At 33.5% G+C, this 27,367-nt stretch overlaps 5 protein-coding genes across 11 annotated transcripts; 2 read left to right on the top strand and 3 right to left on the bottom strand.

The window, feature by feature from the left end:
* Window positions 1–939: 939 nt before the first annotated feature.
* On the bottom strand, window positions 940–20,510 carry LOC110179115 (uncharacterized). 7 transcript variants are annotated; one of them, XR_002319368.2, is made up of 4 exons: window positions 19,672–20,510; window positions 19,224–19,586; window positions 18,910–19,156; window positions 940–980 (listed from the first exon to the last, which is right to left on the bottom strand). XR_002319368.2 is itself a non-coding variant. In XM_020946505.2 (4 exons), exons 2-4 carry the CDS (start codon window positions 19,813–19,815, stop codon window positions 19,004–19,006), a joined length of 660 nt encoding a protein of 219 aa, XP_020802164.2. In that variant the 5' UTR covers window positions 19,816–20,051; window positions 20,099–20,510; the 3' UTR covers window positions 18,762–19,003. The 7 variants fall into 7 exon arrangements, 2 of the variants coding, with proteins under 2 accessions (XP_020802164.2, XP_020802165.2); XR_002319367.2 differs by lacking the exon at window positions 940–980 and adding an exon at window positions 10,592–10,927; XR_015273085.1 differs by lacking the exon at window positions 940–980 and adding an exon at window positions 10,592–10,970.
* A 481-nt stretch (window positions 20,511–20,991) lies between these two features.
* DENR (density-regulated protein) lies at window positions 20,992–22,075 on the top strand. The gene is made up of 3 exons (XM_020946481.2): window positions 20,992–21,379; window positions 21,458–21,719; window positions 21,782–22,075. Exons 1-3 carry the CDS (start codon window positions 21,254–21,256, stop codon window positions 21,964–21,966), a joined length of 573 nt encoding a protein of 190 aa, XP_020802140.1. The 5' UTR covers window positions 20,992–21,253; the 3' UTR covers window positions 21,967–22,075.
* Window positions 22,076–22,079: 4 nt separating this feature from the next.
* On the bottom strand, window positions 22,080–23,177 carry Polr3I (RNA polymerase III subunit I). Its single transcript, XM_020946480.2, has 4 exons — window positions 23,046–23,177; window positions 22,866–22,980; window positions 22,647–22,799; window positions 22,080–22,578 (listed from the first exon to the last, which is right to left on the bottom strand). The coding sequence occupies exons 1-4, from the start codon at window positions 23,051–23,053 to the stop codon at window positions 22,108–22,110; spliced, it is 747 nt and encodes a 248-aa protein (XP_020802139.2). The 5' UTR covers window positions 23,054–23,177; the 3' UTR covers window positions 22,080–22,107.
* Nprl2 (Nitrogen permease regulator-like 2) lies at window positions 23,167–24,878 on the top strand. Its single transcript, XM_020946475.2, has 3 exons — window positions 23,167–23,592; window positions 23,650–24,156; window positions 24,208–24,878. The coding sequence occupies exons 1-3, from the start codon at window positions 23,389–23,391 to the stop codon at window positions 24,760–24,762; spliced, it is 1,266 nt and encodes a 421-aa protein (XP_020802134.2). The 5' UTR covers window positions 23,167–23,388; the 3' UTR covers window positions 24,763–24,878.
* Window positions 24,808–26,841, bottom strand: LOC110179090 (ketimine reductase mu-crystallin). Its single transcript, XM_020946476.2, has 3 exons — window positions 25,369–26,841; window positions 25,085–25,282; window positions 24,808–24,972 (listed from the first exon to the last, which is right to left on the bottom strand). The coding sequence occupies exons 1-3, from the start codon at window positions 26,141–26,143 to the stop codon at window positions 24,905–24,907; spliced, it is 1,041 nt and encodes a 346-aa protein (XP_020802135.2). The 5' UTR covers window positions 26,144–26,841; the 3' UTR covers window positions 24,808–24,904.
* Between the last annotated feature and the right edge of the window lie 526 nt (window positions 26,842–27,367).

The following is a 27,367-nucleotide window of genomic DNA, read 5'->3' on the forward strand; positions in this document are numbered from 1 at the left end:
GTAGTCAATATTTATATATATTTTTGTATATTTTGTGTATTTTTTTTTCGCCGTTGTTCAACTCTCTCAGGGTGAGTTTTTCCAAACAATAGCGGGAAAAAATTAGCACAGCTGCTTCTCAAAAAATTCAGACGGAGCTGACTTCTATTAAACGGTTAGTAAAGTGAGTGAAAAGCTCAAATACAAATACAAATATTATTGCAAAAAAAATTATTAAACAAACAACAAAGTACCCTACACTATTTAGTTTGTTTCCAATATAATTCCGTAATATTTATTTCACTTAATGTAAATTGCAATTAGCAACAAATTGCGAACTATCTAATTGATAAGCACCATATTTGTTAGCTCTATCGTCGCAGGTGAAATTCACAATATAAAATTCAATAATCAATAATCTATAATCCCTGGGATCTGGACCAGACTTTGGAGGGAAAAATAACATTAACCTTTATTTTATTTTATTTTTTTTCTGTGCTGAGCAATTAATGCTGGACATTAGAGTGGACCATTAACATCACATCGCTAAGTGCCATATATCCTACGCGGTCAAAACCCCTTCAACCCTTTGCTTAATTATTGCTAATCAATGAAAAGCTCACTCGCCTCTTGCGAAACTACAACAAATATATATGTATAGTATATAAATATATATTTGTTTTTGTAACATATCACATATTAACATTTTATTGTCGTCTTCAATCTAGGAATTTTTGTGTTAGCTGAAAATTGGATGCCGTCTGGGGGAGGCCTGTCTTTTTCATTTTTTTGGGGCGGGAGAATCTCAATCGAATCGAAACGAAACCAGTTTATTATTATTACTTTATTTCGGCATTTCTGTGTCGTGCGGTTTTTCTGTGGCTTTTAATTTAAACATTATGACAAATGGTAGAGCGATCCATCAAAAATATGTCAAACACTTTGGTAATTTATGAATGTCGCATTGGAGTTTCTCCATTCGGTCCACTTTATCGTTTTGTCTATATTTAAAAAAAAAAAAAATTAATTAAACGATTTTCGGTTTGGGGGCGGTGTAAAAATAAAATTTCATTTGAATTTTCATTATAGGGAACATATTTTACAATGATTAAGTCATAAATTAACATTTAATGATTGCATTTTCCACACAATTAGGCAACGAGTTGTTTTCTTTTTCGTTTTTTTTTGCTTTTTGTTTTGTTTGATTGATTTATTTAAATACGGACTTTAAGAACGAACAGGTGCCTGTCTTGGGAAATTTGTTAACCGATTTAACTTGAAAATTAACAATAAATAAATTATTAAAAACGACGCAATAACAATGATTGCAAAACGAAACAATAAAATTATGGCTTTGTTGAGTTCCCAATTAATCTTTTCTCACACAAAAAAAAGTAATAATAAAAAAGAATCAATTAACTTTTGGCAAAAGAATCTGTCAATATCAAAACCACTCCCATGTGCGAAATTCTCAACTAAATAAAATACGCAACTGAATATTTATTGGGTTAACCTTACCTAAAATAAACGACAAAAAAACTCAATAATTTATGGTCGATGGTTGTAAAAAGCGGATAACAAAAAATCTACATTCGACTGCTTTGATAATAGTTATAATTCCATCGACTTCTATATCTTGTTAAGATATTTTTTTTGTGTTGTTCACAAATTTTATGCCGCGCCGTTTTGCATGTGAATTATACATTTGATTTTTACCATTGTACCCCATACATTTTCCTTGAGGTTTTGCATACAGAAATATTCCACAAATGTAGCATTTGTTTTTCTATTAAATGTTTACAAATTTAAAATGTTAGCAATAAAGCTTTAAAGGTGGACTTAAAGTAGATGTATTTTAAAATAATTAAATAGTCTTTAGGCCTTAATTTAGTGAAGCTGTTATATTTAAAAAAATATATATGCATATCCCACAGATAAATTCCACTGAAATAATTTTAAATAGAAACTTAAATAACTTTCATACAATTTTTAGAATACTTTTTCCTCATTTCAATTTTTTAACATTAAGTGCAATATTTTTAAATATTAATGAAAAAGAAAACTAACTTCGGGAAGCCGAAGTTTGAAATTGAAATTTAGGATTGAATCGATCACAACTAATTTTAAAATATTTGCATTCAAAATTTATCGATATTTTTCCTTGACAATTTTTTCGATAAATCGAAGTTTTGAAAACTTCAAACCTAAGCCAAAAACTGACTAATTTCAATTTGGAATGCTTTCCCATGTTTGTTTTTAATAGAATAATAAATCTGCATACTCAGATTAAAATTTAAAAAAATTTAAATTTTTTATAAAATTTTTGACAATTTTAACGATGTAAACCCTTATAAAAATTTGAAAAAAATTAAAAAAAAATTTTTTCCGCCTGAGATGGCTAGATCGTTTAGGCTTTTTATGCTGATCAAGAATATGTATGATTTATATGGTCGGAAATGACTCCTTCCCATAATTACAAGCTTCTGACTATAATTAAAATACTCTGCAAGGGTATAGAAATGTTATATCAAAGTTGAAGATATATTTGGTTCAAATACAAATTATGCAGAGATCATTGGCGAACTTAAAATCAATACAATAATTAATAAACAAATATTATTAATGATATATTATATGGGTATGTTTCTCTGTTTCTCTCCATAAGCATACCAAATCTATATTAAAACTTCACGGATTTCTCATTAAAACCAAAATATTTTCTCCTAGCGTAAATTATTTTATTGAAATTTTAAGCAAGAGATCTAAAATTTGCTACTTTAAAATCAACATTTAAGATTGATAACAATTTTACGTAAAGCAGAAAAATTTGTTTTACAACAAGTTATATGTAAATATCTCTAAAATATGTCCTACTTTTATATATTTTATATACTATATTTTTCTGTAATTTTTTTTTGTGTAGAAGTCATAACAATTAACCGTTTTTGACCACGCCCCGCATAACTGATATGTCCCGCCCCTTCCTCATCATCATTATGGTCACTTGCGACGACAATACAAAAGTTCAATGTTTGAATACATTAAACCCAACAAGTCAGGTGAGTGTGTGAGTATATATCCATCCATATACGAATATAATCACATAATATTGGTGCAGGTGGAAGGTGCTGACAAAATGACCATTTTCAATAACACTCACGTAGCATCCGAGTCGATAAATTACAATAACAAGCAGCAAAAGTTCCACAATAAACATATGTATGTGAATACCATATAATATATATATATATATATTTTTTTTATGTTGCTGGCAGCACGTCCAGTAGCAAAAGCAACAAAAAGAACAACACTAAATAATTGAACAATTCGGAAAAAACAACAAGCCACAACGGGAGCAGCAATGAAATGTCTCAAGAAAAAAATTAAAATAAAAATAAAGGAAGGTTATCTACCGCCATTGGTGACCCCCGAATCATGGATGCACTCTAAAAATGGATTAAATATATGTGAAATCAAGGACATAAATAAAGGGAAATTGCAAAAAGAGGGAAATAGTTAAAGAGGGAAATTATGGAAACCTATATTTAAGGATAATATTATATTATGCAGAAAATTTAATTTAAATAAATTAAAAGGCTGTAAAAGTGTTTCGTGGATGCAATCTAAAAATGGGTTAAATATTTGTGAAATCAAGGACATAAATAAAGGGAAATTGTAAAAAGGGAAACAGTTAAAGAGGGAATTTATGGAAAACTATATTTAAGGATAATGTTAAGTGGAAAATTTTATTAAAATAAATTTCAAGGCTGTAAAAGTGTTTGAGAAAAGGTTGTATTCATTTTTAATTTAAGGTTTTTTGATTAAGTTGCAGTTGGAACCTGTTGGGAATTATACTTCCAAAAAGGATATAAATTTGAAAAATAAGTAAATTATATAGAAAACCACAAGCAAATGTAAGAAGTATATAGACTTCGATGAACAAATAAAAGGATAGTAATATTAATTATAATAATAATAATACTAATCGTATTAATAATAATATTACTTTTATTAATAATAATATTATTAATTATTTTTATTATAATAATATTTCTTATTTTAATAATAATAATATTACTCTTCATTTTAAATAACTTACAAAATATTTTCTACATTTTTAGATATTTTCTACGCCTTTAATGGATCATTAAAAATATGCGCAGTAAGTTAATAGCCAGAATATAAGCCTTAAAATCCCAAGTAGATTCTACCATAAGCGGATTCTTTAACAAACGGAATCAATAAAAAATGCTGAATAATGGCCCAGAGTGATATATATGCTGGTAATAATTGAATTCCCGAATAAACAACAAACGGATATAGACAAATAATAACTACAAACAAAAACCCAGAGATTTAAATGAAACAAATGTAAACAATAACAGAAGCTGAATTAAAATCCTACTGTTATAGATTTCTTTAAACAAAACCTCACGAATTAATGGATTGTATGAATATCCTAAGACCAAATCGAGTACGAAATGAAATAAACCCAATAAAAGGGAATTCGAAAAAGAAGAGTAACCTGCAAGGCAGACGAGTTAAGTGGCCCAGGTAAAGGAGACTTAAAAAATGTATGTGAAGGCCAAGGACGGCCAAGGTATTCCATTCCCTGGTCACATGATCGGGTCAAGGGATTTCCCAGTCACACAACTCCCTCCACCCCATTTATATAGCAATTCTTCAAACTCAACCCCATTATCGTGGCGGAAATCTATAATATTTTGTTGAGTGTGTTTGACTTGGTTGGTTGGTGCCTTATCGAGCCCGAAATCTGAGAATAAAATATCAAGTCAATTACGCCAGAACAATAAACAAATAATTATTGACTAAGCCGCTTATTTATAATTGTTTATATTTAGACATTGAATTGAGCACTTGGCACGAGCGCTGCTTCAACTGATGAGATGATGAGGCAGAAATCATTACGAAACTGAAGGATTTCTTTATGGAGAATAATTTCGGAACCTCCTTTAAAATGGCACTCACTCACTTGGGTAATTCCCCTTGCTTTCTTTGCTATGAATCATCTTTGCAAATGTCGCTTCTCGCTTCTTGATAATAATAATAATAATAATTTGCAATCAAACCGCTTTGATAAGCATTTCAAGTTGCATTTTTATTAGTTAATTAATTAGCTTCTGGTTTTCTGGTGTGTGATCTCTCTCTCTTCCCCTAAACAAAAATAACACCAAATTGCAGACGTCATTTATTAGAAAACAAAACAAGATATCGGGCGAGGAAGAAGGGAACTTTTAAATGCTCTTTTTAGAATTTTAGGATAATTACTGGTAAAAACTTAGTAGAAAGTTAATTTCTATATATTTTAATGCTATCTTTTTATCTATTAATTCAATTGATATATTCTTTCCTATTTTATTTCGATGAATTACCTTCCATTAAGCATTTTGGGAAAACCTCACTTTCAAATTGATAACGATTTCAACGATTAGAATCAAGAGATGATAATTGGTTTGAAATTGATAAGGTTGCCCATGAGTCAGCATTAAATTAAAGCATTTATTAAAGCGAATCTAATATATATCAAGGTAGCCCGAAAAACTTACAAGTAAATATATAAAATATTTGTAAACATTATAATACATATAACAAATTAAGCTAACATTATTGGTAGGTTGATTAGAATTTTTAAATTCAAATAAAAAAGTATGGTATTTATACAAACATATTTAAATTATATCAATTTCTTTGAACTTTATAGAATGTGATTTTTTATTTAATTTCAGTGTCTTAACAGAGTTTTCTATTCTTGCTATTTTTTCTCTAGTTAGTATCAAATTTTAATAATAAAAGAGCTAGGTATTTATTTAAATATTAGCATTTGCTATTAAAAGCTTTCAGAATGTACATTTTGTAGAATTTATTTCCATTTAAGAATCTTTTCGATTTTATTTTTATTTCTTTTAAAGTTTTAAAGTTGTATAATGGAAAGGTAAATTGAGCAATTTTTATGCTATTTATTTCCTTTTAAGAATATTATCTGTTTAACTGTTTTCTTGAGTTTCTGTGATAAATAATAAAAATAATAAATAATACAAATATTCAAATATTTGCATTTCTTAATATTTCATCTTATTATTATTATTATTATTATTTCTTCTTATTATCCAAAATTTAAGACCTAAAATCTCCATTCATTTATTTGCTTTTAAGAATATTTTCTATTATATATTTTTCATTAAGAAAAATTGGTTTAAAGTTATATATTAATGTTATATGTCATATAGTATTATATATTATTAAAGAAATTTTCTGTTTCATTCAAATTGCAAAGAATGTCCTTTAAAATATTTGGGGTCTCTTAATGTTTTAATTCATTATCTAAAATTATTTCACTTGGCATTTTACTATTTTACTAAACTTTTATAAGTAAATAAATATCTTATAATATTTTAAAATTGATAATTATATATTTCTTGTTATTTTTATATATTAATTTATATTTGATATTTATATATTTATTGTTATTTTTATATATTAAGTGTTTACTTTAGTTTCATGATATCCTTTCTTTCTAAGCTTGCCTTAAGTTTCCCCTGAAACGGTTATGATTTATTATCAAAAAATATTTCACTTAGTATTTTTACTATTTTACTAAACTTATATATTTAAATAAATATCTTACAATAATTTTAATTTGATATTTATATATTTATTTTTATATATTAAGTGCTTACTTTAGTTTCTTGATATCCTTTCTTTCTAAGCTTGCCTTAGTTTCCCCTGAAACGGTTTTGACTTATTATCTAAAAATATTTCTCTTAGTATTTTTACTATTTTACTAAACTTATATAAATAAATAAATATCTTTCAATAATTTTAATTTGATATTTAAATATTACTTGTAATTTTTATATATTAAGTGCTTACTTTAGTTTCTTGATATCCTTTCTTTCTAAGCTTGCCTTAGTTTCCCCTGAAACGGTTTTGATTTATTATCTAAAAATTTTTCTCTTAGTATTTTTACTAAACTTATATATATACATAAATAAATATCTTACAATAATTTTAATTTGATATTTATATATTTCTTGTTATTTTTATATATTAAGTGCTTACTTTAGTTTCTTGATATCCTATCTTTCTAAGCTTGCCTTAAGTTTCTCCTGAAACGGTTTACGGTTTGAATCGGGTTTTTAATTTTTTTATGATTTTTTTGATTTTGCAAATAAAATCCGAAATGTTTGTCTGCGGTGGTGGAGCAGGTGGTTTTTCTGTGCTGATCAGAGAGGGGAGGGGGTGGTTCAAGCGGGCCGCCGCAGCGACCTGAGCTTTGGGGTTTTGAACTGGCTTGGCTACCTTACCGGTTCACCTTGTAAATCATCGCCACATACTAAAAATACCAGTGATCCGAGCTCTTGCTTTTTTTCGTCGTTGTTGTTTTTTGGGTGTTTTTACATTTTTTGTTGTTTTCTTCGTATTTGTTGTATTTTATTTGTTTTTGCCTCATTCGCTGGCTTGTTGGGTGTTGTGCAGTCGGCCGACTTGAAGTTGGCCACGTCAACAAGCGGCCCCTGAACCGCTTCTAATAGTTTTTAATGTGAATCGAATTAAAGTAGAAAAAAATAACAAAAAAAAAAACACCCGGCCATTTTGTGTGCAAATTTTGTTGTTTTTGTGGACTTTGTTTATGTTTCTTCGATGTGCTCAGAGTTCTTCGAACTCGGCGGGGTTTTTGAAATATATATACATATACACTTATACATCTTTGATAAAAAATTGCCCAAGTCGAGAGTCGCACAAGAAGATGGAGAGCAGGCATCACTGAGAGAAAAAAATAAGAGGAAAAGGCCATCTGGTGAACGATAACAAAAGTGTGAAGAAGTCAAACCATTGCGGAAGCTTTGTTTAAATGAGTGTTTCTTTTTTTATTTCTGCTCGTTTTTGTTTTATATTTTTCATCTTGGCTTTTTTGGCAGAAGCAAAAACGTGCCCGGGGACATTGCCCGTTGACCGATTTGTTTGCTTCAACCAAAAAAAAAATTATATGTTTATATATCAAAGAAATACAGTGAGGGCTCCTTAAGCCCTTGATTAAGGAAATATAGAAAATGTTGATTTTATGCTCTTGCCTCAGTCAGAAGCTTGTAACTATGTGAAGGAGTCATTTCCGACCCTATAAAGCATATATATTCTTGATCAGCATTAAAAGCCGAATCGATTTAGCCATCTCCGGCGGAAAAAATTTTTTTCGAAATTTTTTCAAAATTTTATAAGGAGTTACATCGATAAAATTGTGAAAAATTTATAAAAATTTTTTATTTTTAAAAATTTCCAATTGAGTATGCAGATTTATTAACCTTCTAAAAACTAACATGGAAAACCTTTCCGATTTGAAAATAATGCTTTTTTGTCTTAGTTATGAAGTTTTTAAAACTTTAATTTATCGAAAAAATGTCATATAAAAATATAGATAAATATTGATTATTTTCGATTATTATCGATTTCCGATTGGCTCTTATATAGTAATTAAATTGCAATGATATACAAACTTTGTTTTCCTGTAGTTATTTTTCTTTCTTGTTTTTTTATATATTATTTTAATTTATGTTTTAGTAATAGTGAAACCTTTTGCTTTAACAATTAGGAAATTTCTCGGCCCACTTTTTGCAGATACATAATGCAAAAAATTGTAATAATATGTTTTAAACTAGGCTTGTTTAAACTAAAATAAATATTTTTTTTTTATCCATATTATATAAATATTTTTTATAAACTCATTTTAATGGTAAAAAACAAAAGCATATGTATATGTTCAGTACATGATTATTAAATATTTATTAACCCTTGAATATATATATATATATATATATATATTTTAGTACCTCTTAACATATATCCCAATTGACCTTGTTTTTTCCCCAAAATCACTATACTTAGTCTTCACTGTCAAAGAAAGAAGAAGGCGAGGCAGCAGCACAAAGAATATTTAATAAGATGTGCCGTGAAATTCAAAAAGCCCGTACATATATGTATGTACATGATTGCTTTGCAGGAAAAGAGACACACGAGCCGTGGTTTATTTTTTCTGTTGTTTTATTTGTATTTTGTTGTATTTTTTATTTATTTTTTTTTGGAATAGCAATAGAAGCCATCATAGAGTCGGCCATAAATGCGTGCACATGGGGTTTATTTGTAGAACCGGCTGACAAGAGGGTCTACGTCTCCGTCTCAGGGTTGGCAGTTTCTTGATCCCCACAACCGCCCCTGCTCACAGTTCCTGCTTTTATCAAATCTCTGATTTCTCATACCTTTATATATATTTATATCTTATATGTTTATTATGCATAATGTATGTGTTTCTAATAGTGATTCTCTGCAGGCGGAGCTCCGCTTGTAAGTGGATTTCAATTAGAATGCCGAGTCTGCTTTCAATTTGCGCAAAACTGGCCTTGGATTTTGCCGCACGTTTTCTGCAGCAGCCAAGTTGACCAGTTGAAGCGATAAAGAGAGCATTATATATCACTATATCTAAAGCCTCTCTTTTATCTGCTCTTTTTTGGGGTGATCCAAAGAGTTTGGGTGAAGCTTTAAAGCCATGATGCTTCAAAGCGAATTATTACTCATACGCAGTGGTGTACGGGTAAATATATAATTTGGTGGGAAGCCGTATTAGTTTTTATAAGTTTCTTTTTAAATTATATAAGTTTGATATATTTTTAATATTTAAAAGACACTGAGACATATATGTTTCTATTAATTCCTGGAAAATTGAATTTTTCTTGAACACTTTTTAAAGAACTTTACTTGTCTCTTAATAAAATTTTACTTAATTCCAATTTATACTTCTTATATATTCTTTTAGGGAATAATTTCTCTTAATTGAATATTATTTAATTTAATTTTACTTATTTTAATTACTGGTCCACTCTTATTCCCCGCTTACATCGAGAAGGAAGCCAAGCAGAACTGATTGATACAGGTTCTATGACTCTCTTGTTAACCGATCCGATCGAAGTGGAATGCATTATGTTAAAGAATAACCTTGCTTCTAAGTTTAGCTATAACATAAGATCGTGATTAGCAGGGTCAGAGTCGATCAAAGTGCATTATAAGATTGAATCTAGGTAAAATAATATAATATATAAAATGGGTTTTACTATTTTCCCTGTAGTTACATTCCTTTTGAGCTGTCAGGGTTTATCCCACTGGCATTAAACTCTGGCAACTTTCTCTCTTAATTCCTTAAACATTCTGGTTGTCTTTCACTTTCTTTGCTTTGTTATTTTAGAAATTTTTCTACTTTTTTATATAGCTTTCAATAACATTTAAGAAATTGCTTACAGGTAACTCTCGATTTATGTAAAGAAAGAAAGAAAGGCTAAAGAAATGCGTTATAAATGCTTATGGTTTCCTTTTTGTAAAAGAGATTGTTTCCCAGTCTTTCGTTATATTCAGACAGATATACACATAAAAAAGATACATTTTAATATATTTATTTTTCTTGGTTTCTTTATATTCTTTATTTTATATATATATATATATATATTTATTTTATTTGCCTTGAACCTGTTATTGAGACCACAGCTTTGGCATTCCAAAGCCACACCCCCAATCGCTTTCCATCTCGATGGAAGTCGCAACTCTCCCTTCTCCATTCTCCATTCTTACTTCTCCCTTCTTACTTCTCCATTCTCCATTATCCATTCTTCCTTCTCCATTCCCACAACAAATCGCCAGAGAATAAGTACTTAGATATCAGGTTGAGAGTGAGATCAATTAAGGCAATCACCTGCCTCACCTGGCTGGTTGGCAATTAAGTTCTAGCCGGACTCTAATGTATATGTCCATAGTGTTAATTGCCAATGACTGGCTCAATTTTCAATTTCAATTGAAATGTCTATATCCGAGTCTTACCTCAGTTCAGGTCTTTTGGTATTTGTAGGAAAAACCAGGCAAAAGCAATATCCAGTTGAATCCAGTTAGCCTGAAAGAAAAAGCCTTCGGGGTCAACATGGCGGATACGTAATCTCGTCTAAAAAAGAAGGAAAAGAGAAGACAAAGAATTAGAGTTAAATTATAACAATAAAGTGAACAAAGTGAACATATCAATAACTAATATTTAATTGTATAACAATCATAATTTCTAATTAAAATATTAAACCATTAACAAGTCTAATTGAAAACTCAATATCAATCTTCAAAATCATTTTTCCATTAGCTAAGATCAAATACAAAAAATAATGGCATCTTCTGCTCCAATTTAAGGGAAAATTTTTTCTGGCTATATGCAAATTATTTACTCAGACTGAAAAAAAAACTTATCAAACAAACAATAAAAAAATTCGTACGCATTGTAAATGCTTGATTTTTTTTATTTGACTGCACATTGCGCAAATTGATAGCAGCCTCTAATTGCATATTAATTGACCGCGAACTTGGCGAAACAAAAATTTTCCACCATCGCAAAAACACCGACAAAGTGTTTGCCGTTCGCAGGTAAATGCTAGAAAATCGATTCGAATTCAAAAAAAAAAAGACCAATAAAATATATCAATAATATATATGAAAACCGCAGACGATGGGAGTTCCGGATGCAACCAGTTAGTGGAAATATCTAGACAGAGATTCCTATTGGTTTTTGATCCAAAGCGATGGCCTGCCATAAATGCCAATTTAACGCGTCCACAAACTTTTATGGGGCACTGTAAACGCTACGCTAATCAATTGAGTAAATGTGACATTTTTGAGGGGCCTTTTCTTATTTGCCAGACTGCCTTAAAGCGTAGTATTTTTCATTTTTAATAATTATTTGCCACGGTCGGATGGCTTTTGGCGAGTGTTGCTCTGCCAGTGGGAGTGGGCCATCAGGGGTTAAAGGAGGTTAAGCGGGTTAAGGAATGACGCCCCCAAAGGGGGTGCTGCAGTCAATTTGCTTTAACACTTTGAGACAAAAGCCCACAAAAGGGGAATTGACGCTTTCTTATATGCCTTCCGCTTACACTGAGAGATTAAGGGACTTAATCTGGATCCTTGCAAAAAGGAAGAGGAAAGAAAACTAATTTCCGAAAGCCCCCAGATTGCTTTGGATTTAAGAAACAGAATTTAGAATTGATCAAAACTAAGCCAAGTAAGCAATAATCAATTATGATTTCTATTAAAGTTATTATGATATTATGATTTCTATCAAATTAAAGCATTGTCTTATATGAAAATGTAATTTAATTAAATTATGCGGTGACCTAAATTACCTTAATATTTTTTAAAAGCAATCTCTAAAAGTTCAGAAGGAATATATAACACTAAATAAATATAAATATACGCATAAAATACGCTTTCTTCATTTTTAAACATTTACCCATCTTAATTATCATACCTTTTTTATATGTTTTAATATATTTTAATATTATTATGCCATTTATTACCCTTTCCATATTTTTCTTAATAATATTAATACCCATTTAAAAACAACAAAGCATGCATAAATCGATTTTATTGGCACTAAATCAAGCTTGTTTATTTAGCATAATTTTAAACAAGTTTCCAATCAAATGAGCTCATTAAAAAAAAAATCCAGAACTAGGATTTGAAGTTCATTAGGTCTTAATTAGTATTAAATTTGTGTGGATGAATCATCATTAAATTTATACAAAGAGGAATTCAGTGAACAGATTTTTATAACAACTCAAATCATGATTTTAAATCTGCTAAATATCATAGGCATTAATGGCTCAGTATAGTTTTTTTATATTCCGAATTTGAACATTTAAAAAGCCATAATTGTATACTTTAATATAAGTTATTAGTTAATTATAAAATATATATAAAAAAGATTTGAATAAAAGATGGTTTTTTAATGTTTAATTTAAGATATATATGCTTTAAGCTTAAAGATGGTTTGACTAAATATTTCATAAAGAACTTAATAAACCTATCAATATCATTTTTATCTGCTTATATATTAAAGACTTTTATTTGCAATTTTTCTTTTTGTTTCCAAACCTAATTAGTTATGAAATCACTTCCCCATTTATTAAGATCTTAACAACTTAATCAAGCTTAATTGAAAATCTACAATTTCTTTTCCTAGATCAGTTCACTCAATTGAAGTTTCGCTTGCTGCAACTGTTCAACTGTTTCAATCAGAGCATAAAATATATAGTATATAATATATATTTTCATTTGAAATACGATTGGATTTGATCACTCGAGATGTAGATCTTATTGCCTGGATCCCCCTTGTTCCTAATTACGCACTCGACTGGATGATCATTGATTTGGCTTCATTCAGGCGTGATAAGTGATCCCCGGATCGCTTTTCAACGGCTCAGCTTCCTTATAAATAAATTTATATATATATATATTATATATAAATATATATCCATTGTACCGTACCGTTTACACAATGATAGCTGGCAATTAGGTAATGGGATGGACGTAATTACACACAAATTACCTGGGCCCCCCCGAAAGGGAGTCTCTCTACGGTAATCTGGCAATCCGGCAATCCGACAGTCTGACAACCTTCATCAGCGTTGCATGATTGCCATATTTAGCTAATCTATCAATTATGGCATACAACTAATTGAAAATGGTTTAGGCAAATAATAAAGACAAATCAGCGAAGCATGTCCCTGCCTCGGTCACGTGATCCATGATCCGTACTACGTATTCCGTATTCCGTATTTGATTATTTTGATACTGGAGATGAATATCGAATAAAAGAAGATTGCAAAAGTATCGGAAACTATCGGAAAATCGATTTGTTACTTTTTTGTATCTCTAGTATGATATATATCATAATATAGGATTATATTACTTTTGAAAGATAATCAAGGTAATAAATTTAGCTTTATCGTTTTATGGAAATAGAATTCTTTAAGCTTGGTCTTCTAAAAACAAAATATTAATGAAGTTGATCGATTTTTGGTTTTTTATTCATGATCCAAGAGCTGTACTTCGTATTACGTATTCATAATTTTTTAATTGAGCTGAATATAGATGATTTTAAATGTATCAAAAGTAATAGTTTATTTATAATTTTATTCATTACTTTCTGTTATTTCAATCATATAATAATGATAATTTATTCATATAGTTATTTCTCTATATTTTTCTGTATTTATAAATTGATTAATGTAGTTCGATCTTTATTTATTTATAATATTTTTAACAGCATATCATTTGCCTTGATATTAAGTGAACTAAATATTAATTAAATACGGAAACCACATATTGATATATTTTTAAGGTAAATCAAATATTTATAAATACCATAAAATATCTTAGCGATATTTTTACCATCTCTAATTCTCTGTTTTGTAGGCCGTGATAGGATGATATCGAAAAAAAAACGTCTGGGAATTGTGTTTAGTTCTCGGTTTAATGGCTCCAAGGCGTTTCGGCGGCCATCGAAAAAAAATATAAGCGAGTCTTCCATTTGCGTGTCGTCTCAACATTTTATTGTTTGCCTTTTTGCGCAATAAAATGTGTTATTTATTTATTTGTTCCTGAAAATATTATTTATTTAATTAATTTAATACACTCTCTCATTTATTTATTTGCTTAATGAACGAAATGCGAACGGCATGGCATACGGTGTGTACTCTGCAATGTTTGCTCTTCTCATTTTGATTAAATGCTGTTTCTTTATTTAATCAAATGAGAGTGGGTTGGTTGGGGTGGTTGTGGGGGTGTTTTTTTTATTTTTCTTTTTTTTGTAATTTTTTTTTAACGATATGCGACAAATTAAAAATGCAACGTCAGAGAGCAGGAAATATACGCAATGGGGCTGAATGCCCTTGATAGGTGGTTTCCAAGGTATTTACTGGGTTTTTTAAGCAATTATTTCAAATTAAATAAAAAATTAAAATTTGCAAAAAAACTAAGAAAAAGGGAGCTAATTATTAGAAGTATACAAAACCAGAAGTAATAGTTATTTTAAAGTAACTAATCTATTTCCTCAAAAAGAAGTTGAAAATGCATTTCATTTCTTGCCAAATTGCTTAACAATTGTTCGTAAATAAATAAACTATATCTTTTCTTTACCTTTACAAATTGTTTTATAACATTTTGCGATTATTTAATACACATTACGAAATGCATGCAAATTAGAATCAATGTCTGTTACGGGCTTTTTAACAATAACTATCACTATATTAACGTCAAAAGCCAGTCAACAGAATCACGCACGCTCTTTGAGAATGTTATAGTAAAGTATAGTATATTATAGTATATATATAGTATAAATAGAGAAAGAGAGAGAGAGAGAGTAGTATTTGTAACTGCAAACTGTATCTTCCGCTTAGCTCTATCTTTTCATAACTTCAACACATTTCGTGTGCGACATTTAATGCCTTCTAAATGCACAAAACTCTGACATTCTATTTATTTTCATTTCGTAACATTTTTTCTTCTTGTTTTACTTATTTGTTTATTTATTTTATTTTTTTTTTAATTTTCCCATAAAATATATACTCAGTGGCTTCCAACCATTTGTTTATATTTACTTACAGCTGATAGTTATATAAATGCGGTAAATAAAGGCGCCTAATTCGTGCAATTTACGGACAGCAGGCAGTACCAGCTATAATAGCCTGCATTCTATATATATATAGTAAATATACAGTATATATAGTATAGTAAGAATCTGAACGATGTGCACTTGGGCTACTGTTTTGTTTATAACTCCATAAACTTAGTTTATTTACTTGTTTGCCGTGCAACTACTCGCTGGAGGGTCTTATGGCAAATAGTTTTAGTTTCAGGGATATATCTGTACCCGGTTATGATATTAGACAATGTGGGGGTGAAGTTTAATAACACAAAGGGCCTAAATGTTAAACAGTTAAATGGTTTAATCTTAGTATTTATGTCACAAATAAACAGTGAAAGAATAAAAATATTACGCATACGACCCGAAGGCCCATCTACCTTGGCGGTTTCAAAACATGGAAAGAAATATACATTTTTCTTTAAAAAATTAGATTCTAAATTCTCCTAGACAAAAAAGTTTTAGAAAATATTACGTATAGGACCTGAAGGCCATCTATTTTAATGCGCAAAACATTGCCAGAAATATACGAATTTCTTTAAGAATTTAGGTTTAAGAATTATAATTTGGTAATTTTGATAATTGGTCTTTTAGATAATACAGCTTCAGAAAATATTACGTATACGACCCGAAAGCCCATCTGCCTGAACGGCTGTAAAACATGGAAGAAATATAAAATTTTCCTAAAGAATTCATGTTCTAAGCTAATTATTTATAGTTTTCTATATATAATATTTATATTGCTTTTAAGTTATGGGTGATTTAGTAGGAGCCTTTTTTCAGAACGCTGCAAGTAAACTGACTTCAAATTGCTTTAATTTCGAAAGCAATTTAAATATAATTTAAATTTAAATATATATATATCAAGCCTATAAAAATTTAATTAACAATTATTATACAAATGAAGCAAAAGTTTTAAATGTGAGTCAATGGATAGAAAATCCTTCTGTACCTAAGCTTGTTTAAATAAATTATAGAAAAATGTGGAAGCTAGAATTAAGTAATATCAAAAATATAGCCACAAAATATACAGAACCTTAATTATTTTTCTTTAGTTTTAATTATTTATTATTTTTATTTACAATGTTTAAGATAATCACTGATAATAAGACAAGGCAAAAATTACATAACATTACTAATCAAATATCCATAATCTACTTATTATATATTATGTTTACAAATTAAGATTTTCGATTAAGTTACGGATCAAAAATCCTCAATCAATATATGTATATTTACCTTTTAAGATAATCAATATCTTTGATTTTGTAATCAATCGAAACCGGTAAAAACTGACTGACACCAGTTCAAAGCGGTCTACAGATTATGGATAGTGTTTGTATCTGGGCATTTTGCCGGCTCACATCAGCTGTGACCACCACTATATACACTTAGTAATTGATGCATATGAATTCCGATTATATTATATTGCATTTGCATGATCACTCGATGCGAAATTAGCATTTAAAAAACAGTGCAGTGCAGGAAAATAAGGTTTAAATTTAAATTTAAACACTATAAGGATACAAAAAGATCAGAGAGTTCCTGAGAGAAGGTTTTCAAGTTCTTAAAGTTTGAATATTTAATAACAAATATAAGAACTAATAACTTAATATGGTTTAAAGGATAGATACATACTCTTAAGTATTGCAATTATTCAGTAATATTTAATTATTGTAATTTATTATTTGTATATCAAAAGTAAATTGTATATTTTCAGCAGGAAAATAAAGGCTTATTATATATTATGATATATATATTATATGTTACATTTATTTTACTATAAATAAATTTCCAAACATCTTAATATTTATGTTTAGTTTCTTTCTATCCTCCTTACTCTCATGAACCGCACTGTCTTCTAGCCCCGGGCATTGCAATCGCAATCGATCTCAATTGCATATTGATAACTGCCAGCTGTTGCAGCAGTTCAAATTAATTTTCAACCAAAAATCATTATCGAATTTTCCAGTACCCTCTATAGCAAAATCTCTTGACCTCATAAGTCTCTCTAAATAATATTAAAAAAGTCGCAAATAGGCGTAATATGCCACGTCGAGTGAGGTACAATTTATTACTATTTATATATATTTGGGATTTATCGTTTGTTGTGACTCAACTTTGCCTATTATATATTACAAAACAAGATAATAAATAGAGTCATAAGTATTCTATAACATTGACAATAAAAGCGGAAATTGAACTTCCAACAAGTTGAGATACATTTCGTCATTGCATTTAATTAATAACTAGGTAATAACTCAGACTAAAGTATCTTTATCTTTCTCAATCAAGAGATTTTCAGAAGGACAGCGAAAAAAATGTAAATAATGTTTATGTTTGCATCTATGACTTTTTAATTAATAATTATTAGACTAGATTTTAGAGGGAGTTGGTAACAGGAAAAATATTACAAGACTTTATTGATTGTTCACAAATTTGTGTTACTTTTTTAAATACAAATTTTTATGGGGTATTTAAAGGGGAGTTGTTTCTGAAATTACTGGAAATTATTGAATTTTAAGTAAGAGATTTTTACAAGGACTGCCATCAAAATGTTAATATTAATTAGTTTTTCATTGAGGAATATTTATTTTTTTAATTAAATTAGTTGTTATGTTGAACAGGTGACAGGAAAAGTATAAAAAGGATTTATTGACTGTTCACAAATCTGTGCAACCTTTAAAACTACAATTTGTGAGAGCATATTTATTACTGAATATATTTTTGAATAGGATATTTCTTTGAAAATATTTTCTAGTTTAGTCTAGAAATTGTTGTAATTAAAATCTTTAAATGTGTCTTTGTTTACCTCAAGTTAATTACTTTTCCTCTTCTGAAACTCGCAAATTGATTCACATGACAAAACTCAACTGCACTCAGGCCGGGGCAGACCACGTGCAGTTAACAATTAAATGTATTCATTTAATAAGAAAAACCGGTGAACCCGAATCCACAAACATTGTAAATCTTGGGGGATCACCAAAGTCCAGAGACAGAAGGGGGAATCATCTTATACAAGTAATCGTCACGCGCAGTTGCGAATGAGTTCAGTTGATGAGAATTTCGATGTGGGGAGGATCTGTATGGAACCTGAGATGAAGATGGAGATGTGACCGAGGCATGGCGCCGCATTTGAGCTTTTTGGCAAATACTAGAAAGGGGATTACTGGGCTGAGTTCCCATTTCGAGAACTGGCTTATCGCCAGCGCCACCAGAAATAACCAAGAAATACTACAAACTGACAAAAAAAAAAAGTAACCTGACATTCCGTTTCGAGTGCATGAATATGAAATATTTCGGTTTTATTTGCAAATCATTTAGTTAGGAGCCGTAAACGGGGGACGCGCCATTGAAGCCAAGTAAACACTACCAAATCAGGTCATAAAAAAGCAGAGCAGCCAGATAATACTCACTATAAACTAAGCAAACAGCCGGATCTTGATGAGATTCCTTTTTAGAGAACCTTTTGGAACCGGCAGCTTCTACCTTCCAAACCCATTGTCAGGGTCAATTGACATAGATTTTGACGAACACCACAGCGCAGGTTTTGTGGCCACCGGCACTTAGGTGAACCACCGCCTTGAGGTCACCGGCTATATCCATATTGGGCATGTTCTTTACAAACAAATGGTTGCTTACATTGGTCAGGGTGTAAATGTGCTGGAAAAATTATTTAAAATTAAAATCAAGCCCTGAAATATTCCTAGTTAAATGGGTAAAAACTTACCCCTTTGGTGGGTGGACATTTCAACTTCTCCTTGGGAATATTTCTGACAATCGGATGCCAGAGCTCGTAAGGACTAAGGAGAGACTGACAAAAGTCATCCCGCTTCAGTGAAAGGGGTGTGGGAAGCCATTGACTCCTTTCCCAGCGGAATACATCTACCTGCATGGTAATGGGACCCTGGGGCACATCCAAAAGCATTTTGATATCACCATTGTAGAATAGAGTTTCCAAATCATCGGCAACATCGAAAGTCAAGCCACTAACGTCCACATATTCGCGAAAGGATATATCCCCCTGATCCTCCTCGGCACTGCAGTAAATGTCCATTGTTTTCTCATCGCCAATTACTTCAAAGTTGGTGCCCTAAATTAAAATAAAATAGAGAAATTAATAAACTAAAGGAAAGTCCATGAAGGAAAATATTATTTGTAAATATGAAAAGCCTTACCTGGCTTACAGCCATTAGGGCCAGGATCCACAAACCCAAACCCACTAAGCTTCTGGCCAACAGCTCCATGTCGCACCTTTTGCAGATCCCTTCCGGCTGCCACATTTTATAGCACTTTTGGCTAATTGCCCGCCAATTAGCCATTGTTAACTAATTGCCAAATTAAACCTGAACACATATTCTGTATAATTGCGGCAAAATGCGACTGAGATCGTCACAAAACACAACTAAATAACAAAACAATATAAAATAATATAAATCAGGAGAAATCAGCATTCGTCCGGCGTTTGCGGACGGAAGGTCGAGACCCGGATGCGTCCGGAAGTGGGTCGTCTCAATGGTACACCCATGTGCCCACATCACGCATACGTCGTGTGCGCCTGCGGGATAACAATAACGGCAAGAATAACAATAAAGGCAAACGCACTTGACCCTGGGACAGTCCCTCGACAACCGCTCGCTTGGCTTGCCGATTTTGTAGGCCATGGCTGCCATAAAATTGTTATATTTACTAAATTTGGGCCGACGACACACGACGCCCGTTTATCCGATAACGGAGAGCTTCTTCGTTTTGGCCATAAAACAGAAAACAGGCAGCAAAAGGTGGCTAAAATAGCAATCCGATGCTCGGGCACAATAATGAATTCTAAATTCGTGGCATACTTTTTGGGATAAAGATATTTTAGGAAGATTCTTAAGTATTATTTGTATGTAGTACTTCTTTGCTTATATAGAATTTAAAAAAATAATAAACCCCAATTCTTTTTTAAGGTACAAAAACAAAGATTAATTGCAAAATTAAAAAAATATATATATTCTACAACTTTGGGGATTTTTGACAGAACCTGGCAGGGTTCCTTGCCCTTCCATGTTCATAGTGAATTAGCCAATTTTTAAAATAATATGTTCTCATTATTTTATTCTTATTTTTGTATTTATTAAATATTTCAGATTTTCATTTTAAGGCCAAAGAAAAACACGAAACTTTCGATGTCTTAAAAATAATGATACTTATAATTGCCCAATGCACAGAATATGTTATCCCAATTTAAATAAAAAGACTGTTTATGTTCTTTGAAACTGCAGAATTGGACTACTCTGCATGTAATTGTTTATGGCGGTATCCATTTTTTGAAATGTGTAAAAGAGAGCGAGAGGAGAGAGAAACACAGGAAGTTGTTTTAAATTTTAGTATATTTTATCGCAATCCGCCCTGGAAATACTAAAAAAGTACCCTAGTGACATCTGGCAGCGCTAATAAACTTTCTAGTATTTTGAGTCTACCTACCCCAACAAAAGGTCGTTGGGCCACGAGCACTCGTTCTTGCTTTCTCTCACTGCTGCACAGGTTTCGTCGTTTTAATAGTATTTCTCTCTGTTTTAAAACGATATTTTATGTGCAATAATAATTATGCTTCATAATTATTTTGGTATATTTGCGCTACTGCAGCAAAATTCTAAAACAATCTACGGTCACACTGGATACGAGGTGTGCTGTGCTAAACTTGTCTTGCAAATTTTTGGCCTTTCCCTGAACAGAAGTTAACATTTTAGCCGGACAATCGTCTCCAAACCTATTCAAATGACGAACGAAGACGTCGGACTGGGCGGCAACAGCGTGGCTGACCGCTTGCAGGTGGGTCCCCGCGAGGGTGTTACCTATCCGATCCAGATGAAGTACTGTGGTCACTGCACGATGCCAATTGAGGTGAGGAGCCGAAAATCAAAGCCGGCCAAAAATCCATAGTGTACACGGTATGTGTGTGTTTGTTGTCCTCATCCCCAGTATTGTGAGTACTATCCGGAGTACGAGAAATGCAAGGAATGGCTAGAGCGTAATATGCCGGATGACTTTGAAAGGCTGAAGATTGAGGAAGAGGCAGCCGCCGCCGATGGCACGGATGATGACAAGAAGCGCCAGAAGCGCGGCGGCAAGGGATTGCTGCGCGTCAAGAAGAAGGAGGATGTGCCCAAGAAGATCTGCGTCTCGCGGGCTGCCCGTGGCAAAAAGAAGTCAGTGACTGTCGTCACAGGACTGAGCACTTTCGGTGGGTGACTTTGTCTGCAACTTCCATTCCTTATTGTATATTCATTGTTATTCTCTGTACAGATATTGATCTCAAGGTGGCCGCCAAGTTCTTTGGCACCAAGTTTGCTTGTGGCTCGTCGGTGACTGGCGACGATGAGATCGTTATCCAGGGCGATGTAAAGGACGACCTGTTCGATGTTATACCAGAAAAGTGGTCGGAAATTGATGAAGACGTTATCGAGGATTTGGGCGATCAGAAGCGTTGAATACTTCTTGAGCGTTGAGCACTTGAATAATTTAATAATTTTTTTTAGCTTATTTTGTACGCTACATCAAACAAAACACAAAACAAAAAAAGAATTATGAAACGTTAAACGAGTTTAGTGTGTGCCTGGTCATTTATTTGCCTAACTTTCGGGCTCTTTATCATCGGTTTCCATTGCTGTGTCCTCCGTTGGCTCAGCCTGTGATTCAGAGTGTGTAGTTTCGGTTTCTGGTTGGCTCTCTTCGGCTGGAGTTGCAATTGTGGATGCTGGAGCTTCGTCAGTCTCTGGTTCTGGTTCTTTCTCTGGTGGAGCGTCGGATACTGGGGCTTCGGCAGTCTCTGGTTCTGGCGTCGTCTCTGGTGGAGCCTCCGAAGCTGGGGCTTCTGCCACCTCTTGTTCTGGTGCCTTTTCCGGTGGAGCGTCTGATGCTGGGGCTTCTACAACCTCTGGTTCTGCCGCCTTTGCTGCTGAAGCAGACTTCGCCTTTTGCCTTGCAGTTGGCTCAGCCGCCGCCTCTTTGGTCTCTCCCGAACCATGGAAGTGTTTGTAGCTCAGCTGGATGATCTTCTCGTTCTCCTCATCCGTCAGTGGAGCCTTATTGTCGTCGATAAGCTAAAGGAACATAAAAGTGAAGTTATGTGCGTGCTTTTCTTCATCTATTCTTGTTAGCTAATGCTTACCAGCTGTGTGTGAAGTGCACTCGTTGGCGGATCATTGACCATTTGCAAGACCTCGTGAGATTTTAGTCGGTAGGAAGATAAATCTTTTACATAGTTTATGATGGACTCCCGGGTTTGGGTCTTGCAGGGCGTCTCCTCCAGGTACTGCAGTGCCTGTGTAATACAAATATTGTGCTATTTACCATCCAATATGAGCACATTTTAAGAATAAGAACTTGCCTCGTAGGTAACTGTGGCCAAATTTCGCATGCCAAACTTCTTTTTGGTGCTCTTGATTTTCTGCAGTATCTGCATCACCTCCAGATTGGTGAGGTACGAGAACGTGGGATTAATACTGGGTGTGTGCAAAATAAAGACGTTATTATTTATAATAAATGGGAAAATCAAAGAAATTCTTACGTTTCCATATTGTTTTGAGTTCAATTTGGTTTTGTACGGCGCAGTGTGACCGGTGCTAAATAATAACAAAAAATACCAATTCTGTTAAAGTGCAACCCTAAATGGTAATTGGTATATTTCTCTCTCAGTAACGATATTTAGCGGCGGCCACACTGCTGTTTGCGTCTATTTTCTGTTAATAACATTAGTACACTCTGTTAGTCAGTTCCGGCACTCTGTTAATTGTTATTATCAATTAAGTTGAAATATTTATTTGCTAAATCGGCAGAACCAACCTATCACGGTGCCTTTCGATCTTATTGCGAAGATGCAGATACGGTGATAGTTACATTAAGCTGACAGCATGCACACCCACACAAACGATGCAGCGGCAATTCCAAATGGACATGGACAGGTTGGTGGCACTGGTGCTGGCACTGGCGGTGGTGGCGGCGTAGGCGTAGCAGGAGGAGGAGGAGGAGGAGCAGGTGGCAGCACGGAGGGCAAGATTCGGTGCATTTTCCTAAGCGAATTCCATGCGACAGCGGGCTGCAAAATAAGCTGCCAGGTGAGCGCGTTCCCGGGATATAGAATGATAAGATAGTAATAACCCAATCCAATTCAGGTGCCCGACAACTACATTTCCAAGGACGTATTCGATGCCATCAACGTGTACATCATACCCAAGCAGCATCTGCAGCGCTGCATTCTCACCGTAAACGCCATGGACGTAAAGATCGTTGGCTATCCGGTGGGCATTCAGGATCAGCAAAAGTACGTCCGCAACGCCTTCCTCTTCAATCTCTGCTTCGTCTGCGACTCGCGGGCCCGCAGTGTTCAATATGAGCCAGTGGTGAAGAAGCTATCGGAGTATCTCATCATGATGGAGGAGGAGTCTTGCTTCTTATCGCGCGAGGACGACAAGCGCCGCCTGCAAAACATCTTTGAGACGGTGCTGCGGGACCTGAACGAACGCAAGGTGGCCACCATTGTCGAGGGCGACAATACCATCCATTTAAAAATTGTCATGCACAAACCAGATCCGCCGCAGGTCAAGGATCACATGGTACCGCTTCTGCTGGCCAATCTAAGGGACGCGCCGCTGGACAATTGGGATCTGACCACGCAACAGGTAAGAGAGTACTTCTTTAGCTTCTTTCAAGCCTAAGTCGATTTCTTGCAGATCCTGCCTTATATTAACGGAATAAATCACGTTGCTCGTATTGCCGCAGAAGCGGATGTGGAAACGGACCTGGTTAAGTCGTGCATACAGAATCTGGTCTACTATGGCGTCGTCCAGCTGCTGCCTATCCTCAAGTACAGCAACGTGTACATGACCCAGAATCTGAAGCATCTCATCCAGAGTGCAGCGCTGAGCGGAGCGTGCCGTAAATATGTGGCCCTGCGGCCGGACAAGACATTGCCCAGCGTGCAGCGCATCTTCCAGTTCTACGCTTCGATGACGCACGGCGTCACCCTGCGGGCAATCTGCCAGCGCCTCTCTCCGCACCAAAACAACATCGACGAACGTCGAATGGTGATCTTTGGGCTGCAGCACCGCTTCATACGCTGCATTCACAAGTATCCGGTGTTTACGGGATCAGTGCCTTCCGGGCGTCAAAAGATGTACACCGGTCTGATTAGCTTCGACGAGATATGCTGCAAGACCGGGCTCTCGCCCAGCACCATTGAGCGGGACATTGAGAAGGATACGAATGTGACTGTGATCTGGAAGTGACGACGACGTCGCCGGGGTCGGTCTTGTTGTAGTTTGTAGCGATTGTTATGTTTCCAAATCATATTTTTTTTGTCTAATATACGCATACTTATACACATGAAGGTTGGAACTTTAAACATAACTGGTAGTTTTGATGCTTGGGTTAGGAGTTCTGCTGCAGGATTGCATTCTGCACTGCCTGTGCCACACAGGCATCCTCCGAAGCCATTCCTTTAAAAGATGATTGTGAATATTTTAAACTAACTGTGTGACTTTACTATTGATAGTAATATTAAGAAGCTATTTGTAATGTATTATTGATTAGTTGTATATGGTTACTTACCCATTGATTGAAAAATGGAGATGCCCGCCTCTGCGGGATAACTTCCATTGAGGATTACAGCTCCCACTTCGCCTTCAATAGGTGCCGGTAGACCTTTCAACTCGGCCTCGGCATTAGCATGGCAATCCACGTAGACCTTTGCCTGGTGATAGACATCGGCAGCCACTTCCCCAAAGTGAACTTCTCCAGCGCCCACAGCTAAAAAAGAGGTAGACAAAATTAAGTTAATCAGGATAGTTTGAGAATTTGCTGTAAACTAATGGAATCTTATCTCTTAGATTTACCATTGATATGGACACTGGACTTTTTCAAATCCTTGGCATGGATGAGCCCCTCTCGGGAGTATGTGGCTATGCAGATGACATCAGCATCCTCACAGGCCTCTTCCGGACTTGAGCAAACAACTATTGTAGTTTGTTTCTTGGAATCCATTTCCTGTTTTAGTTTCTCGGCCAGATCTCGAGCTTTTGACTCTGTGCGATTGTATAAAGTCATTTGCTTCACCCGAAAATTGTCACAAAAGCTGATGGCATGAATCTGTCCCTGTACACCACAACCCACAATGGCCACATTGATTTCCTTGTCCATTTCCGCCTGCGAACCGAAGCGCCGGAAGTAGAGATATTTGGTGGCTAGCACAGAGGCGGCAGCAGTGCGCCAGGTGGTCAGATCCGTGCCCTCCATTATGGCTGACAGTTCGCCTGTTTCACTATTGAACAACAAAACATGGGCCTGGACACTGGGCAGCGGGGGTTTCTTTTGAGGATTCCCACGGAAGGAGGTAACCAGCTTGCAGGCAAGCGTGGAGCGGGAGCTAGTCTCCTCCAAACCAAGACTATAGTTTCCCACGAAAGCTGGCATAGTAAAGAGGATCCGGCTACGATCGCCACAGTTGGTCATAATCCTGTTCGGTTGGATGGCAAATGAACCTGGAGAGGGGGATCCCTGATCCTTGACCACCGCCTTTAGTGCCGATTCTACCGCTCCATTGACCAGCGTCCAGGTGAGCACACGACGCACCGCATCCGCTCCATAATAAACAGGTGAATGTTCGCTCATATCTCTGAATAAACTGAAATAACAGCGAGGTTGACTTGGAATTTATTGACTTGAAATCTAGACTCTTATCTTTCCAGTAAATAAGGGTTGTTATCAATCGGTGGAATGGAAGATTGATGTGTTTATTTATGTTTTTATGTATATAGTGATCCGATCCGGATTCACCACATATCGCAAGCTCACAAAATTGCACTTAATCTGCACTTTGCACTTTGCTCCATCTTCAACAATACGATCAATATTTATCGATATATTTTATGTGGAGAATTTAAAGTTTAAAAAATCCATAACTAAGCCGGACTAAGTTCTTCTGTGTTAATTTTTATTAAGTGTAATAATAATAATAAATACAAAATTAATGAATACTAAATAATTAAAACTAAATTAGTGGAAAATTGACATAAAGAATCTTTAACAAAAAATTAATAATAATAATAAACAAGTAAGGAAGCTAATTTCGGCAAGCTAAAGTTTGTATATCCTTGCAGATTGTGATCCGATCACTAGGAATTAATGCAATATAAATTAAATTATATTTATTTATTTCAAAAAACAATTAAGTAATGCCTGCTTTCATTTCAATTATTGTTTTTCATTTTCCTCTATTTTTAACGATCGATTGTATATATATGATATAGTATTCCGATTTTAATAAACTGTAACACAAAAATATAGATTAAATTAATATATATAAATAATTGCATATACAATTTTTTGAAAATCTGTTGAAAACTGAAATAGTTCTAATTTTTTTTGTTAACTTTTCCGATTGTTTCTATAGCAGCTATATATATGTATATATATATATAGTCCACCGATTTGCTATGCTCCAATTTATATACTAGTAAAATTATATAGAAGAATAACTCCATAGTTTCCTTGAAATAGCTTAAATTTGTTCCAAAATAAATCTCGCACATTTATGCATATAATTCCCAACTCGTTCTAACATCCCCGGAACGAAGTGACTGCTGCCAGCCAAGTTCCTGATATGTGTTGTGTTACAAAAGTTGCAAGTCATTGTTTATCAGTGTTTAAAGTTAGTAACTGGTCATAGATACTTACTGTTCATACTTACTTACTGCTCATAAATACTTTCTGTTCAGAGTTACTTACTGCTCGTAGGTACTTACTAATCATAGTTAATTACTGGCCATAGATACTTACTGGTCATAGATACTTACTGATCATAGTTACTCACTATTCAGAGCTACTTACTGCTCA

The sequence above is a fragment of the Drosophila serrata genome, unplaced genomic scaffold (assembly GCF_035046125.1).
Source record: "Drosophila serrata isolate PLE 108 unplaced genomic scaffold, ASM3504612v1 contig_362, whole genome shotgun sequence".
In the NCBI taxonomy this organism is placed as follows: Eukaryota; Metazoa; Arthropoda; class Insecta; order Diptera; family Drosophilidae; genus Drosophila; species Drosophila serrata.